This window comes from Oryx dammah, unplaced genomic scaffold (assembly GCF_014754425.2).
Source record: "Oryx dammah isolate SB20612 unplaced genomic scaffold, SCBI_Odam_1.1 HiC_scaffold_26, whole genome shotgun sequence".
In the NCBI taxonomy this organism is placed as follows: Eukaryota; Metazoa; Chordata; class Mammalia; order Artiodactyla; family Bovidae; genus Oryx; species Oryx dammah.
The window spans coordinates 44,501,522-44,514,315 of record NW_024070210.1 but is presented as its reverse complement, the minus strand read 5'-3'; the positions used below and the strand labels follow the sequence as shown (position 1 = coordinate 44,514,315).

Genomic DNA, 12,794 nt, shown 5'->3' with positions numbered 1-12,794 from the left:
TCATATCCCACCAGGCTCCTCTGTCCATGGGAATCTCTAGGCAAGAATGCTAGAGTGGGTTGCCCTGCCCTCCTCCAGGGGATCTTCAAACCCAGGGATCAAACCCACGTCTCTTATGTCTACTGCATTGGTAGGCGAGTTCGTTACCATTAGTGCCACCTAGGAAGCCCAAATATAATATATATATATGTATATATATTATAATTTTGGCCACACCACATGGCTTGCCGAATCTCAGTTCCCCAACCAGGGACTGAACCCAGGCCACAATGATGAAAATGTGGAATCCAAACCACTAGCCCACCAGGGAACTCTAGTTACATTACTGTTTTTAATAAAATCAGAAATGGGTAAAGTCGAGGCTGTTGATTGTTGGTACAGTTGAAATGAATTCCCTGCCATATTAGACCTCCTCCTCTAATTGAGCTGGTGGGGGTGGGAGTGGATCAGGGAACCTTCTGGGGTGGTGGAAATTCCCGTCTCGGGTTGGAGAAGTGGTCCCAAGGTCCTTTTGTGTATAGAATTTCACTGAGCGCTGACTTTCAGGGTTGTGTACTTGGCACACCTCATTGTGCCTATATTAGACTTCCATTTGAACAAATGGGAAAAAAGAAGGCTTCATATGGAAAATCTGTACCCTGCTTTGAATCAGCCATAAAGTGGAGGTAATACGTAGGCTGCGTTTTCTTTCAGAATCCTAAACATCCTGCACTGCCTTTGTCGCGTCTCTCCAGCAAACCCTCATAGATGCCACCACCCACATGGCCAGCTACCAGTGGTGGCTGCACAGCGGGGAGGCTGGGAGCCTGGAGCAGGAGTGGGGGCTCATAAACATGCCTTGAGAGGCTGCCTTGGCGGACAGTGTGTTGCCAGTGAGGTGTGAGGGGAGCACTGTGGGAGGCAGGCAGCCTGAGAGGTAGGAGGGCTAGGTTACATGCCCTGCATGGTGGAGCGGACCCTACAGACGGTAGGCGGCCACTGCGGGGGCTGGGGCAGGTTGGGTTTATTTGAAGGAGGAGATTGTCTGAGTCAGACTAAAGCCCGTTCTGGGTTCAGCTGACTGATGTCAGGAGGCGGGCCAGCAAGGGTAGTGGTAGGGAGACCTGGTGATGGGAAATTGTTTGGTTGCTGTCTGGGGGCAGTGTTCTGATTGGGAGGGCAGTGTTTACCCCTGTTGCTTGCCACCAGGAGTCTCGCGGGTCTGTGCAGGAGGGGGCACAGTGGCCCTGGCTGCTGCCGTGGCCGTTCCTCATGTCTTTGGGTGTGAGGAGCAGCCAAAGCAACAGAAGATGTTTAGTCTGATGTTCTAGCTGGTCAATTCTAAATAAGGTTTTATTATCCTCTGTGTTTCGTTTTTCTCACCTACAAGTGGGGATGGTAGTGTATTCCTCCCTTGTGAGGTTTTCTGAGGGTTAAATGAGATGATTCATGTAAAGTACTTAGTGTTGTTGCTTAGTAGCTAAATTGTGTCTGACTCTTTTGGAACCCCATGAACTGTAGTCCACCAGGCTCCTCTGTCCATAGGATTTCCCAGGCAAGACTACTGCAGTGGGTTGCCATTTCCTTCTCCAGAAGTACTTGGTATAAACCTTGGTAAATATCAATAAATGCTAGCTCTTATTATTTTATTATTAACACAAAGCTTCACAGGTGATTCAGATGTATGGCCTTTTTTGGGTACCACTGAACTCATGAACTAAGCCTCCTTCCAGCCCTGGGATCTAAGATGAAAAATGGAAACCTCAAAAGGCTGGTGTAAGACCTGCAAGTTCTCTGCATTCCAAAATAAATGAGTGACAATGGAGTTAGAGGATCTGTTTAGTGCATTTATCATAATGAATGTTTGATTTTTAAATTTTATTTTTACTTACATCATAATGAAGATCACAAATATTTAAAATAGTTTAAAGATTAAGAATTTACTGTTAACTTTTAAAAACTATTCATTTCTTTGATCAAAGAGTATGCCAGGAAAAATTTCCATTAAAGAGCTAGACTGAGGACTTCCCTGGTGGCTCAGACGATAAGATAAAGAATCTGCCTGCAATGAAGGAGACCTAGGCTCAATCCCTGGGTCCAGAAGATTCCCTGGAGAAGGGAATGGCAACCCACTCTAGTATTCTTGCCTGGAGAAACCCATGGAAAGAGGAGCCTGGTGGGCTATAGTCCATGGAGTCACAAAGAATCAGACATGACTAGAGCGACTTAGCACAGCACACTCTGTTTCATTAATTTTTTACAAAGCTATTAGTCCTGATAAGTAAGTTGTTTAGTTAGTTCAGAGTCTTATCTCACAGGATCAGGTTATTTCCTGGAGCAAGCAGCTAGTTTATTTTTAGCTGGTCTCAGTATTGTCTAATGCAGCACTGGGAAAGGGTGGCTTGCCCTGGAATTGATTAACATGGGGACAGGGAATCAGATGGGTTTCCTGCCAATCCTGTTAACGGAGCTCCAGGAGAGCAGCAACCAAGGCACAGTCTTTCTGCAGCCCTGCCACCTAGTGGACGGCCTGGACATGGTCAGCACACAGCAAAGGCCTTGGCCCTGCACGTGTGTCCACACCACTCAGTGGCCCAGGGAGCCTCTGGGTGTGGGGCGCACGTTAATGTCTGGGAAGCTCAGTGGTAGGCTTGGCTGCCTGTGGGACCCGCTGGGGGTTCTGTTCAGCAGGTGTTCACAGAGTGCTTCCTACGTGTCAGGCAGGCAGGTACTGCAGGAAGGCCTCCAGATTTCATCCTCTACAAGAGGACAGGTATGTAAACAGCTCACGACAGCAAGGGTGTCAAAAATGGGCTGTCTTTCTCAGTACTGGAGAAAGAGTTCTGTGCCAGAGTCCAGATTCAGCAGGGGTGTGTGTGTGTGTGTGTGTGTGTGTGTGTGTGTGTGTGTGTGAGGAGCCTTCTCTTCTCTGTGGAACTGCAAGCGTCTGCTTGGCTTCCCCAGAGGCCCTAATGACACCCTTCCTGTGCTTTCCGGCGGCAGATCCTGACGGCGAGCGGTGATGGCACATGTGCCCTGTGGGATGTGGAGAGCGGGCAGTTGCTGCAGAGCTTCCATGGGCATGGGGCCGACGTGCTCTGCCTGGACCTGGCCCCATCAGAAACCGGGAACACCTTCGTGTCTGGGGTAAAGATCCCAGGAAGATCTCCAGGAGCCCTCTGTCCACCAGGGAGCCTCAGGGTGGCACTTCCTGTCAATCTGTGGGACTAAACGGGACACCCCTGGAGCAGGGCTGAGACTCCTTGGCTGAGTAGCAGAGAGTTGGCATCCGAGAGCAGTAGAGACAGCAGCCAGGGCACCAGGCAGCTCAGGTAGAAACAGCGGTGAGGCATAGCTGTGGTGTGATCAGGGCTTTGGCACTAGTGGGACACTCTCCCACTCCATCCCTCCCAGCCTCCAGCCCCTCCAACTCCCAGGCACAGGGAACAGTATGTCTGAAGGCTGAGTCGGGCAGGCAGGCCACCATGGCAAAGGAGCACCAGAGGAGGAGTTAGGACACCAGGGACCCACCTTTGCTGCCTGACTCCACATTTTATCCTTTGTAAATTGTGCAGAAGGCACAAAAGCATTTGCCCCCCACCTCCCAATATATTCTACTGTATTATGAATAGTAGAGGGAAGAGTTTCCAGTGTGTTATGCAAGTAAGAGAAGCAAGTATTTGTAGAACATCTGGGAATAAGTGTGGAGAACTGAGCTGGTTGACCTGACTCTGGTCCTGTCTCATCTCTGTCAAGAGACAGTGGTGGGAGGGGACAGAGATGCAGACACCATCTAATGATGTTTGCAACTGGAAGACATAAAGGCCCTTTGTTCCAAGCTGCCCACCTCTTAGTTCTGGACCTCAGATGAGGGTTGTGAAGCCTCTAATTGGCAGGGACCCTGATTTTCTTCTTGGATATTTGGCCCCATCTATGTAAGTTTAATTCCCGTGTCTTTGTATAACTGTATTTATCTCCAATTAACTACACTGTTTTTTCAGATTGTTGATATCATTATAGATCATATTCTCTCTTTCAGAGTATTAAACTTCATGGTTTAGGGTCCTCCAAAGATTTGAAGACACTCTAATTTCTTTGTTCACATTCTCAGTAAAGATGTTGGAGAGCTGAATCCCCATTGCAGGTCTTTCTGAAACATCAGTATGGTACCTCACCCACCCCTTCCTCTGAGTTGAAACCAACAATCTAATTTTAACCCATTTTTCCTTCTGTTTGTCCTTTGAGAGTCTAATTATACTGCTCATGCTTGATCACAGACTGTTCTGCAGAAATTTATCAGAATGCTCCTAGAAGCAGGATAGTATGCATAAACTTGGTGTTTTTGATTCTCTGGATCATGTTAGCTACCCAGAGAGGGTTCATTTTATAGGTGTTGAGGCGGAAACCCAGGGAAGTGACTTGCCTGAGCCACCCAGCTGACTATGGGCAGCCCCCTGACTAGGCTGCTGGGCTGCAGCTGGCCAGAAGCACCTGGCTGTCCACCTGTGCTCAGGCTGCCCCACACACCTGAGGCAAGCCTGGGAGGTCCCACCATACCCACTGTCCACTTGCCCTCCCCTCTGGCCTTCTAGAAGCAGAGATAGAGAGGAGGGGGAAACATGAAGAGAAATGCTTAGGAGGAAGGGGAGAAGGAGGCCCTGGACAACTTGCAGCCATTTAGAAAGATGGCAGAGAAGAAAACATGCTATAAAAAGGGTGTCTGGGTACTTTCTTTTGCTCCCCCTACCCCAGGACCTAGCTCTGACCTCCTGAGGTCAGAAGGAAGTGGCCTTAAATAAAGCTTGTCTCAGGAAAAAAAAAAAGCACGTTGTCAGAGCCATTTACTAATGGGAACTGAACGATCTCTGTGACATAATGAGAACTTATACCTGTCTGTGGGCAGTCCTTGCAGTAGTCATAACTCTGGGCAACTTTGTGTTTGCAGGGATGTGACAAGAAAGCCATGGTGTGGGACATGCGCTCTGGACAGTGCGTGCAGGCCTTTGAAACACACGAATCTGACATCAATAGTGTCCGGTCCGTGAGTAGAATGTTCACATTGCTTCTCTATTTTCCACTGTCTCCCAGCCTGGGCTAATGCTTAGCCTCCAGCCTCAATTTACTTTGCTGAGAGAGGCTTTTCCAGCAATAACAGCTGATGTGTGGTGAGACTGAACTGTACTCCAGACTTCTTGGAGAATTTCAATGTAATTGCACTAGAGGCAATGGCTATTTCCTGTCTAAATGAAGTCAGTGTTTTTTGTTCATTCATTCAACCAATATTTATTAAGTACTTATCTGCTGAACATTATTCCAGGAACTGGGAATACTGTTTTAAACAAGATAAAAATTTCTACTTTCCTATAGGAGACAAACAAGACAAAGCACAGATAAATGTACTTTATCTGTGGCGTGGGACGGCCTTCCCAGAGGCTTTGTACAGTGTACAAAGATACTGATAAGTTCCATTGAAAAATAAAACAGGAAACTGTGATGGAGATAGGTTATTTCTTTGACTGGTCAAGCATCTCTGAGAAATTGATGTTTAAATTGATACCAGGATAGTGGAGGAGCCAGGCTTTCAAAGAGCTGGGAGGAGGATCAGGGAGATGAGATGCTCAGGGACCTAACAAAAGGCCAGGTGACCACTTGAGGTAGCTACCATGATGCATGTTTTGTCTTTAAAAGATCACTCTGGCTGCTGTATGGAGAATGCATTGTAGGGGAATGAGAATGGAAGTATTATGGCCAGTTAGAAGGCTGTTGTGTGAGTTCCAGATAGAAATGATGGTGGCTGAAACTAAAGAAGACACAGTGAGGATAGAAATGTCTAGAATTGGGAAGGATTTGAGATTTTACCCTAATTGCAGGCCATCAAGTAAGGCTGCCAGAGTTTCATGGGTGCTGGTAAAAGGCACAAGATTCCTGGGTTAGAGATGAAGGGTAGTTGATTACTAATAGTGATGGTAGTAGCTATGCTAGTTATCCAAGCTCCAATATCACAGGGTGACATGAAAAGGGCTAAATGACACCTGCATGTGCAAGGGGTTGCATTTCAGGAGGAGAACCCTGAGCTCAGGGAACCTGAATCTTTTATAAAGGACATAAACACTGATCAGTTTGCTAAAACTGGGAGGGTTGGAAGCACTGCAGGGAGAAGGCAATGGTTGCACATGGATTCTGGAGTTCTGTCTTGGGCTAGCCAAGTTTGAGATGCTATTGTATGACCAAGTGGAGAGGTCAAGTAGGTAGCCAGATCTGTGAACTGGATTCCAAGAGAGAAGTCAGGACTTAATGTACACATTTAGAAGATGGCACCATCAGGACAGCATTTAAAGTATAACCACTGAAGAATTTTCATTATACTTAGAGGAAAGCACTAGACTTTTTCCCCTTAAAAGCTAGAACACAGTAAGAATAATTACTTTATTAGTGGAAATGTTAATAAGAATTTTCTAGCTCACTGACCTTAAAATGTAGGAAGGGGGAAAAAACTATCACTTTTTGCAAATGTGTAGAGAATACCTAGAAAATCCAAGGAAATAATTTGAGAAATTACTACAGTAGGTGAAGTTATTAAGATACAGGGATAGACTATAAAGCTACTAAAATAAATTCCTATATATTCATGAAATAACAGCTTAAAATTGCATATTCTCTCAGCCATGTTGTTCCCTCAACCCAGAACCCTCTTCTAATGTTCATCAGGTCTCAATTTACAGTACCTTCTCTCCAGAAGGCCTGATTATTAAGGAGAGGAGGACTGTAACGATAATAATATCATTCGTTGCATGCATTTTACCTGGCCCCATGCCATGCTTTTTGTGAATACTGTCTTATTCAGTCTTTAGGAAATGTACATTATCTTCCTCACTTTTCAGATGAAGAAACTGAGGCTGGGCCAGTCGAAGTCACTTGCCAAAAGTATCCCCTGTCGTGAGTGGTCAGTGTAGTCCCCTTTCATCCAGTTGCAGTGTCTGTGTTTGTAAGCACTGTCTTATCCCTGAGCTCTGGCCAAGCCTTTGGAATGGGGTGTGTGATCAAGGGAAAGTACGGATATAGGCATCTGCCTGTGTTCAGTGTCAGATATAAACAGACATATTGTCTCATTTATCCTCACCAACACTCTGCAAGGCCGGTGTCACTGTCCCCTGTTTACAGAGAAGAAACTAAGGTAGGCCAGTGGGGCCTTCCGGCTGAGCCTCCATTTCTGGTCTCTGTAATGAGTAGTCCTTGTGTCCCTAGAGTCCGAGGGCCCAGCGTGGGACGGCCTTCCCAGAGGCTTCTGATGGTCACCCAAGATTGGGAATCACTGCTCTAAGTGCCTTCTCCCCGCACTTTCTCTCTGCAGGTACTACCCAAGTGGAGATGCCTTTGCTTCGGGATCAGATGATGCTACGGTATGTTTAAGCCCTCAAGAGCTTTTCCTATTTGAAGGAGAGAGATGCTGACTTAATTTTATTTTTCAAAAATAATTGTTTTCCTGATTACAGAACTGATATGACTTCTATAAAGAAAACTTAGGGGGGAAAAACTAAATTTTGTTAATCATTCTACACAAGAAAAATCACAGTTGAGTAAATTCCTTTCTGTCTTTTTAGTTTTTAAACAAATGCTGTTTTATAGTTTGCTTTTTGTACTTAGCAATAGATTGTGAACATTTTCTCATGCCAAGAAATACTTTCCTACATTATATTTTCTTAATTATTGAATAGTTTTCCATATTATGGATATGTCATCATTTACTAACCAATCTTCAATCTGGGAACATTTAGGTTTTTTTATGGGTTTTTTTCCCTGTTAAAAACTCTGCTATAAGCAAGTATTTTTGGTACCTCTCTTATTGTTTCCTTAGGATGAATTCTCATACATAAACTTGATGAGTCAAAAACTGGCCTAATTTTAAGGCTTTTGATACTAGTTGAAAAATAATGTTGACCTGTTTTTCAGTAGGCACAACCTTATTGTGCTCTCAAAATAGCAAATATCTTATTAAATAATGAATTTCACCTTAGTTTGCTATTGTGAAAGAAATTACAAGTAATAGATTGAGAGTTTGATAATAATGAAAATTTAAAACTTCTGTATGCCAAAGAACATTTAACAAAATATAAGGGTATACATTTGGAGAATTTTAAAAGCTTTCCTTATCCTTTGTAATTTCTTGGAAACAATTCTAAGGATTCCATTCCTTAGCTATTCTGAGAAAATATTAAAGATGCATATAAAGATTTTGATAGCGGGATGATCATGGCTTCCTCATAATTTTATTTGTAAAAGAGAAAAATTAGACACAATCAAGACACTTAGCAGAGTATGGCTAAGTAGATTCTGATACATCCACATGAGGAATATAACAACCACATTAATCCTATTTTTTGAAGATTATTAATGTTATTAGAAAATGTTCATAACATTGTGCTAATTGGAGCAATAATGAAACATTCACCCTATTTAAATCCACACATAAAATAGATTAAGACTGGGACTTCCCGGATGGTCCAGTAGCTAAGACTCTGAGCTCCCAATGCAGGGGTCGTGGGTTTGATCCCTGATAAGGGAACTAGATCTCACATGTTGCAATTGAAGATTCTATATGCCACAATAAAGACTGAAGACCCTGTGTGTGCCACAACTAAGACCTGTTGCAGCCAAATAAGTAATTATTTTTTTAAAAAGTAGAATAAGACTGAAGGAAATAGCCAGGTGTTAGTAAATATCTCTAGGATTTCCTTCTTCATGCATTTCTGAAATTTTCTGAATTTTCTACAATGAACACATATCCCTTATCAGAAAAAAAGAAGGCTTACATTTTGTTTTCTGTACTAAAGAAATCTGCATTTGCTGTTTCTTCGAATCTCCAGTGCTTCATGGGGGTATAATAAGAATTGGGATTGAGGAAGAAAATACTGAGAGAAAACGAAAGGTTTTCCCCTTGACCCTCAAACCACACAAGCTACCGGCACCTGCCTGTAGCTCTGTGATCACTGATGCACCAAACAGGACCCAGAAACAAGTGCCTCTCTGTCCTCTTTGTCACCCCAGTGTCGCCTCTATGACCTCCGGGCAGACAGGGAGGTCGCCATCTATTCCAAAGAGAGCATCATCTTTGGAGCTTCCAGCGTGGACTTCTCCCTCAGTGGTAAGGTTTTCCTGGGACTGTGAAACGGGACCTCAGAGAATCCGGCAAGCTTCCCCTCAGCTGAACTTCCTAGGCTCCACCTGCCAAGAGTCTGCACCTGCTTGGTTTTCCTCCGATGCATTTTTGACACCACATTTTGCCCAGCCTGAGGCAGCTTCCCCAGCTCATAAATGAAGGCTGGGCCCATCTAACACTCTTCTTCAGAACAATGATATATCAGAACTCCATCTGCTATGCCTTTAGGCATTTCCTCTCCAGCCTTCCATTTTCCCTTTCACACTTGAAAAGGGACTTTTTTCAGAGGCGGAGGGAGTGAAGCAAGAGTCCCCTTCTTGATGCCCTGAAGCTCACGTCACCTCTGCCTTCACAGCTGGAGAGGGTACCAGGGAAACTTAGGACAGTGCTGGCATATTGTGTCAGTAGACCATTCAGTTCTCCCAGACACCTTCTAGCCATGCAGCTGTGCCTTTGTGCTGCTGCTGCTGCTGCTGCCTGGAACATCATTTTCCCTTCCTTCTCTGCATGGCAAACTCCTATTCAACCCTCAAAGGCCAACACAAATAGTGCTTCTCCCATAGTATCCTCTTTGATCCCCTTTCCTCTATGATCACATAGCACTTTACACATAGCTGAGCACTTCCATTACAGCCCCTTCCACATGGTGCTGCAATGATACAGGAGTCAGCCTGCCCACCATCACCCTCCACAGGGGCCAGCAACTGTGCTTTCTCCTCTTTGAATCCCCAGGGCAAACCACAATGCCTGGCACATACTGGGCTCTAAAGCACTGTTTATTGAATGAGTGAATGAACGAGCACATGAATCAGAGTCATGAAAAGAAAAAAAAAAGGAAGGAACTGCTTGAGTAACCATCTTACCTCTTGCCTTAAGGTCGCCTGCTGTTTGCTGGATACAATGATTATACCATCAACGTCTGGGATGTCCTCAAGGGGTCTCGAGTCTCCATCTTGTTTGGACATGAAAACCGTGTTAGTACTCTACGAGTTTCCCCTGATGGGACTGCCTTTTGCTCAGGATCATGGGATCATACCCTCAGAGTAAGAGAGAGGCTTTTCTACTTTACTGTGTGTGTGAGAGCAGGAGTGATTGGTCTTCTTGAAAGTAGAGAGGTCAGAGTAAGCTAGGATGGGCCTGGGCAGCCAAAAGAGAGCTCTAATTTCAAGTCTATGGCCACAGAGGAATGATTTGCTTTGGGAGGTAGTGAGTTTCCCATCAATGCAGGTATTCCAGCACAGATACCCTAAAAGTCTGATTCCAGCCTGTGACAAATCCAATTGCCAATCTCACCTCCCAGGAGCACCAGGGTCCTTTTCCCAGTCACAGACCCCTGTGAAGTCCACACAGAGGCTTCAGGAGACCTATGAAGTCCGTGCAGTTACATGCTAAACTGTGTATATGTGTGCATTTTTCCAGGAATAGTGTCCTCATGGCTTTATTAGATTCTCAAAGAGCTCCATCACTGTGTCAGGTGTGTGCTCCCTAGAAATGCCACCAAAATAACTGTTCAGCAAGCAAAACTCACTTCACTATGGAAGATCACCAACGCGACAGTCTTATTAGCATTTCAGAAGGAGAGAGCAAAGGCAGATATTATCTGCCAAAGGTTTTAGGGGTCTGATTGAAGGTAAATCTTTTGATGGAGGGACTTAAGTAGGATTGAACAAATTTGGGGCATAGCTTAAGATTGTTTGCCGGACACAGGGTCAGGGGAGGGAGAGAATTTCAAAGACTGTCTAGAAAAGTAGCTGGTCATTTGATGCTGCATATTATCCTAAGAAGTGTGTGTCATTTCTAAAATGAGTAATTGAATAGTCCAGTCCTAGGATAAATGGGTTTTTTTCAAAATTCATGAAATAAACAGTGAAGTTATTTGTGATTCCACCATCCTGGGCAAGAGTTTGCTAAATTAATAAAGCCATGTCAGTATACCCAGAGAGCTGGATGTGTACAGAGAATTCCGGTTGTCAGTCTAAGAATTACCATTCTTTAGCAGGGGGGGCCACAGATGCCCTTCAGACAGTTAACTAAGGGAGAGGGAAAGCGAGGGCCAAAGAAGTACCTTTGAGTTGCTAGGAATGAAGTATTATCCTTCTAAGACATGTGAGTGCTCCGTTTTGGATGCAGTGTGTATGTTTGTGTATTAAAGACTTTGATTTTCTCTCTTTAAACTCAGATTTTACAAATGTCAACTGAAAAACAGACTGAAGATTATCTGTTTGTGTCTTTGCAGGTCTGGGCTTAATCACAGTGCACATAGGCACCTGAGAATAGAATCTGAAATCATCACATGTAAATAGATCTTACTCCTAGAGGGTCTGAGAGTTTCTTGCAACTTAGCTTCAAGTGAGCAGCTCTGTGACTGAAAGTTCACCAAATGTCTCCAACATTACTATTAAAACCATCACCCTGGAAAGATCCCAGTGTGAACCCCCAACACTATGAAAACACCTTCCAGTACAGTGTTTATCATTTTGAACATTTTTGAAAATATATCTGTTTTTAAGATTATTATAAATTATACTAGTCCCAACTCATTCTCTATTCCTGGTAGAATTCTACTATTCCCAGTAGAATTGACAATTTACTATATTCCGTTTTATTTCCTGGAATCAAGTTTTTTTTTTCAGAGCACTTTAAGAGATGATTTTTCTCAGTGTGCATTTTGACATTTGAAACCTTCCCCAGGAACTGCTGATTTTAATGGACTATGTGAGGACCATGTTACTTGGTCTTAGAAGAAAATTACAATTTCAAATGTAATGAGACAAAATCAATTCTTTTACATGTGTTTTTATTGTGAAAGTATCCTTTTCAGCCTTGCCTCCTCTTGTCTTTTTTTTTCAGGTAAAACATTTCCATGTTACAAATGAAGCAGAGATATGGGTAAAATAGACAGGTTTGATCTGTGTATCTTGTGATGGTGGCTTGTATCGGGAGGATGGGACATTTTCTATCATTAGAGGGAAAAGCTGAGTGCTGTTTGGGACACAAACGCTTCTCAGAGGAACCAAAACCTTTCTGTGTGGGAACAGAGGACAGTAAACTTATTTAAAAACCTATTTGTGGTATTAGATGTATTAGGATTAGTAGCATCTACTCAAGCTAAAGTGAATCTTGTCCATATCAATTATACTCGTATTTATTGCATTGCAAGTGTAATTACATACACAGATTGATAGCTCTTGAATGTCTTTGCTTCACTTATATGGAGGGAAAAAACCATAATATCCTGCCTTTATTTAAAATTCAGCAGAGCCTTCTGGAAGATACCAAGTGCTTTAGTTATAGGATCCCTTATTTTCAAGTGTAGAAGCTTATCCTTTGTTTTAGAAAATTCCTCATTCATAAAGACAGGATGCTAAACTTAGGGAAATAAAAGGTCACCTCAAACCAAAAACCATTCCTGGGTGAGGCTTGCCCTCTGAGCGGTCTGGGGTCTGCCAGGCCATGTCCTTGTGGTGTCTGAGGGCTGTGCATGCTGAGTCCCCCATATTCTCGGTCCCCTCTCATGGCCCTGCTGCAGCCTGGCCCTTCTCCTGCCAGCTTTGCAGGCCCAGCCCCAGGCTCTGCTGCTTGCAGAGGCCCTTCCAGACCTGGGGCCATCTGATAGGCCTGTAAACTTCAGCGGGTCCACCAGGCCCACCTACAAAAC

General features: G+C 44.0%; 1 protein-coding gene across 2 annotated transcripts in view; it reads left to right on the top strand.

The window, feature by feature from the left end:
- The window catches only part of GNB5 (G protein subunit beta 5), a 33,929-nt gene extending 21,728 nt beyond the window's left edge, over nt 1–12,201 (top strand). Inside the window, exons 6-11 of one of the 2 annotated variants that reach the window (XM_040226538.1) lie at nt 2,983–3,126; nt 4,925–5,016; nt 7,331–7,379; nt 9,025–9,121; nt 10,013–10,179; nt 11,373–12,201. In XM_040226538.1, coding sequence (XP_040082472.1) covers nt 2,983–3,126; nt 4,925–5,016; nt 7,331–7,379; nt 9,025–9,121; nt 10,013–10,179; nt 11,373–11,384 — 561 coding nt within the window. In that variant the 3' untranslated portion in view covers nt 11,385–12,201. The other variant, XM_040226539.1, reaches the window with a different exon arrangement.
- The last annotated feature ends 593 nt before the right edge of the window (nt 12,202–12,794 follow it).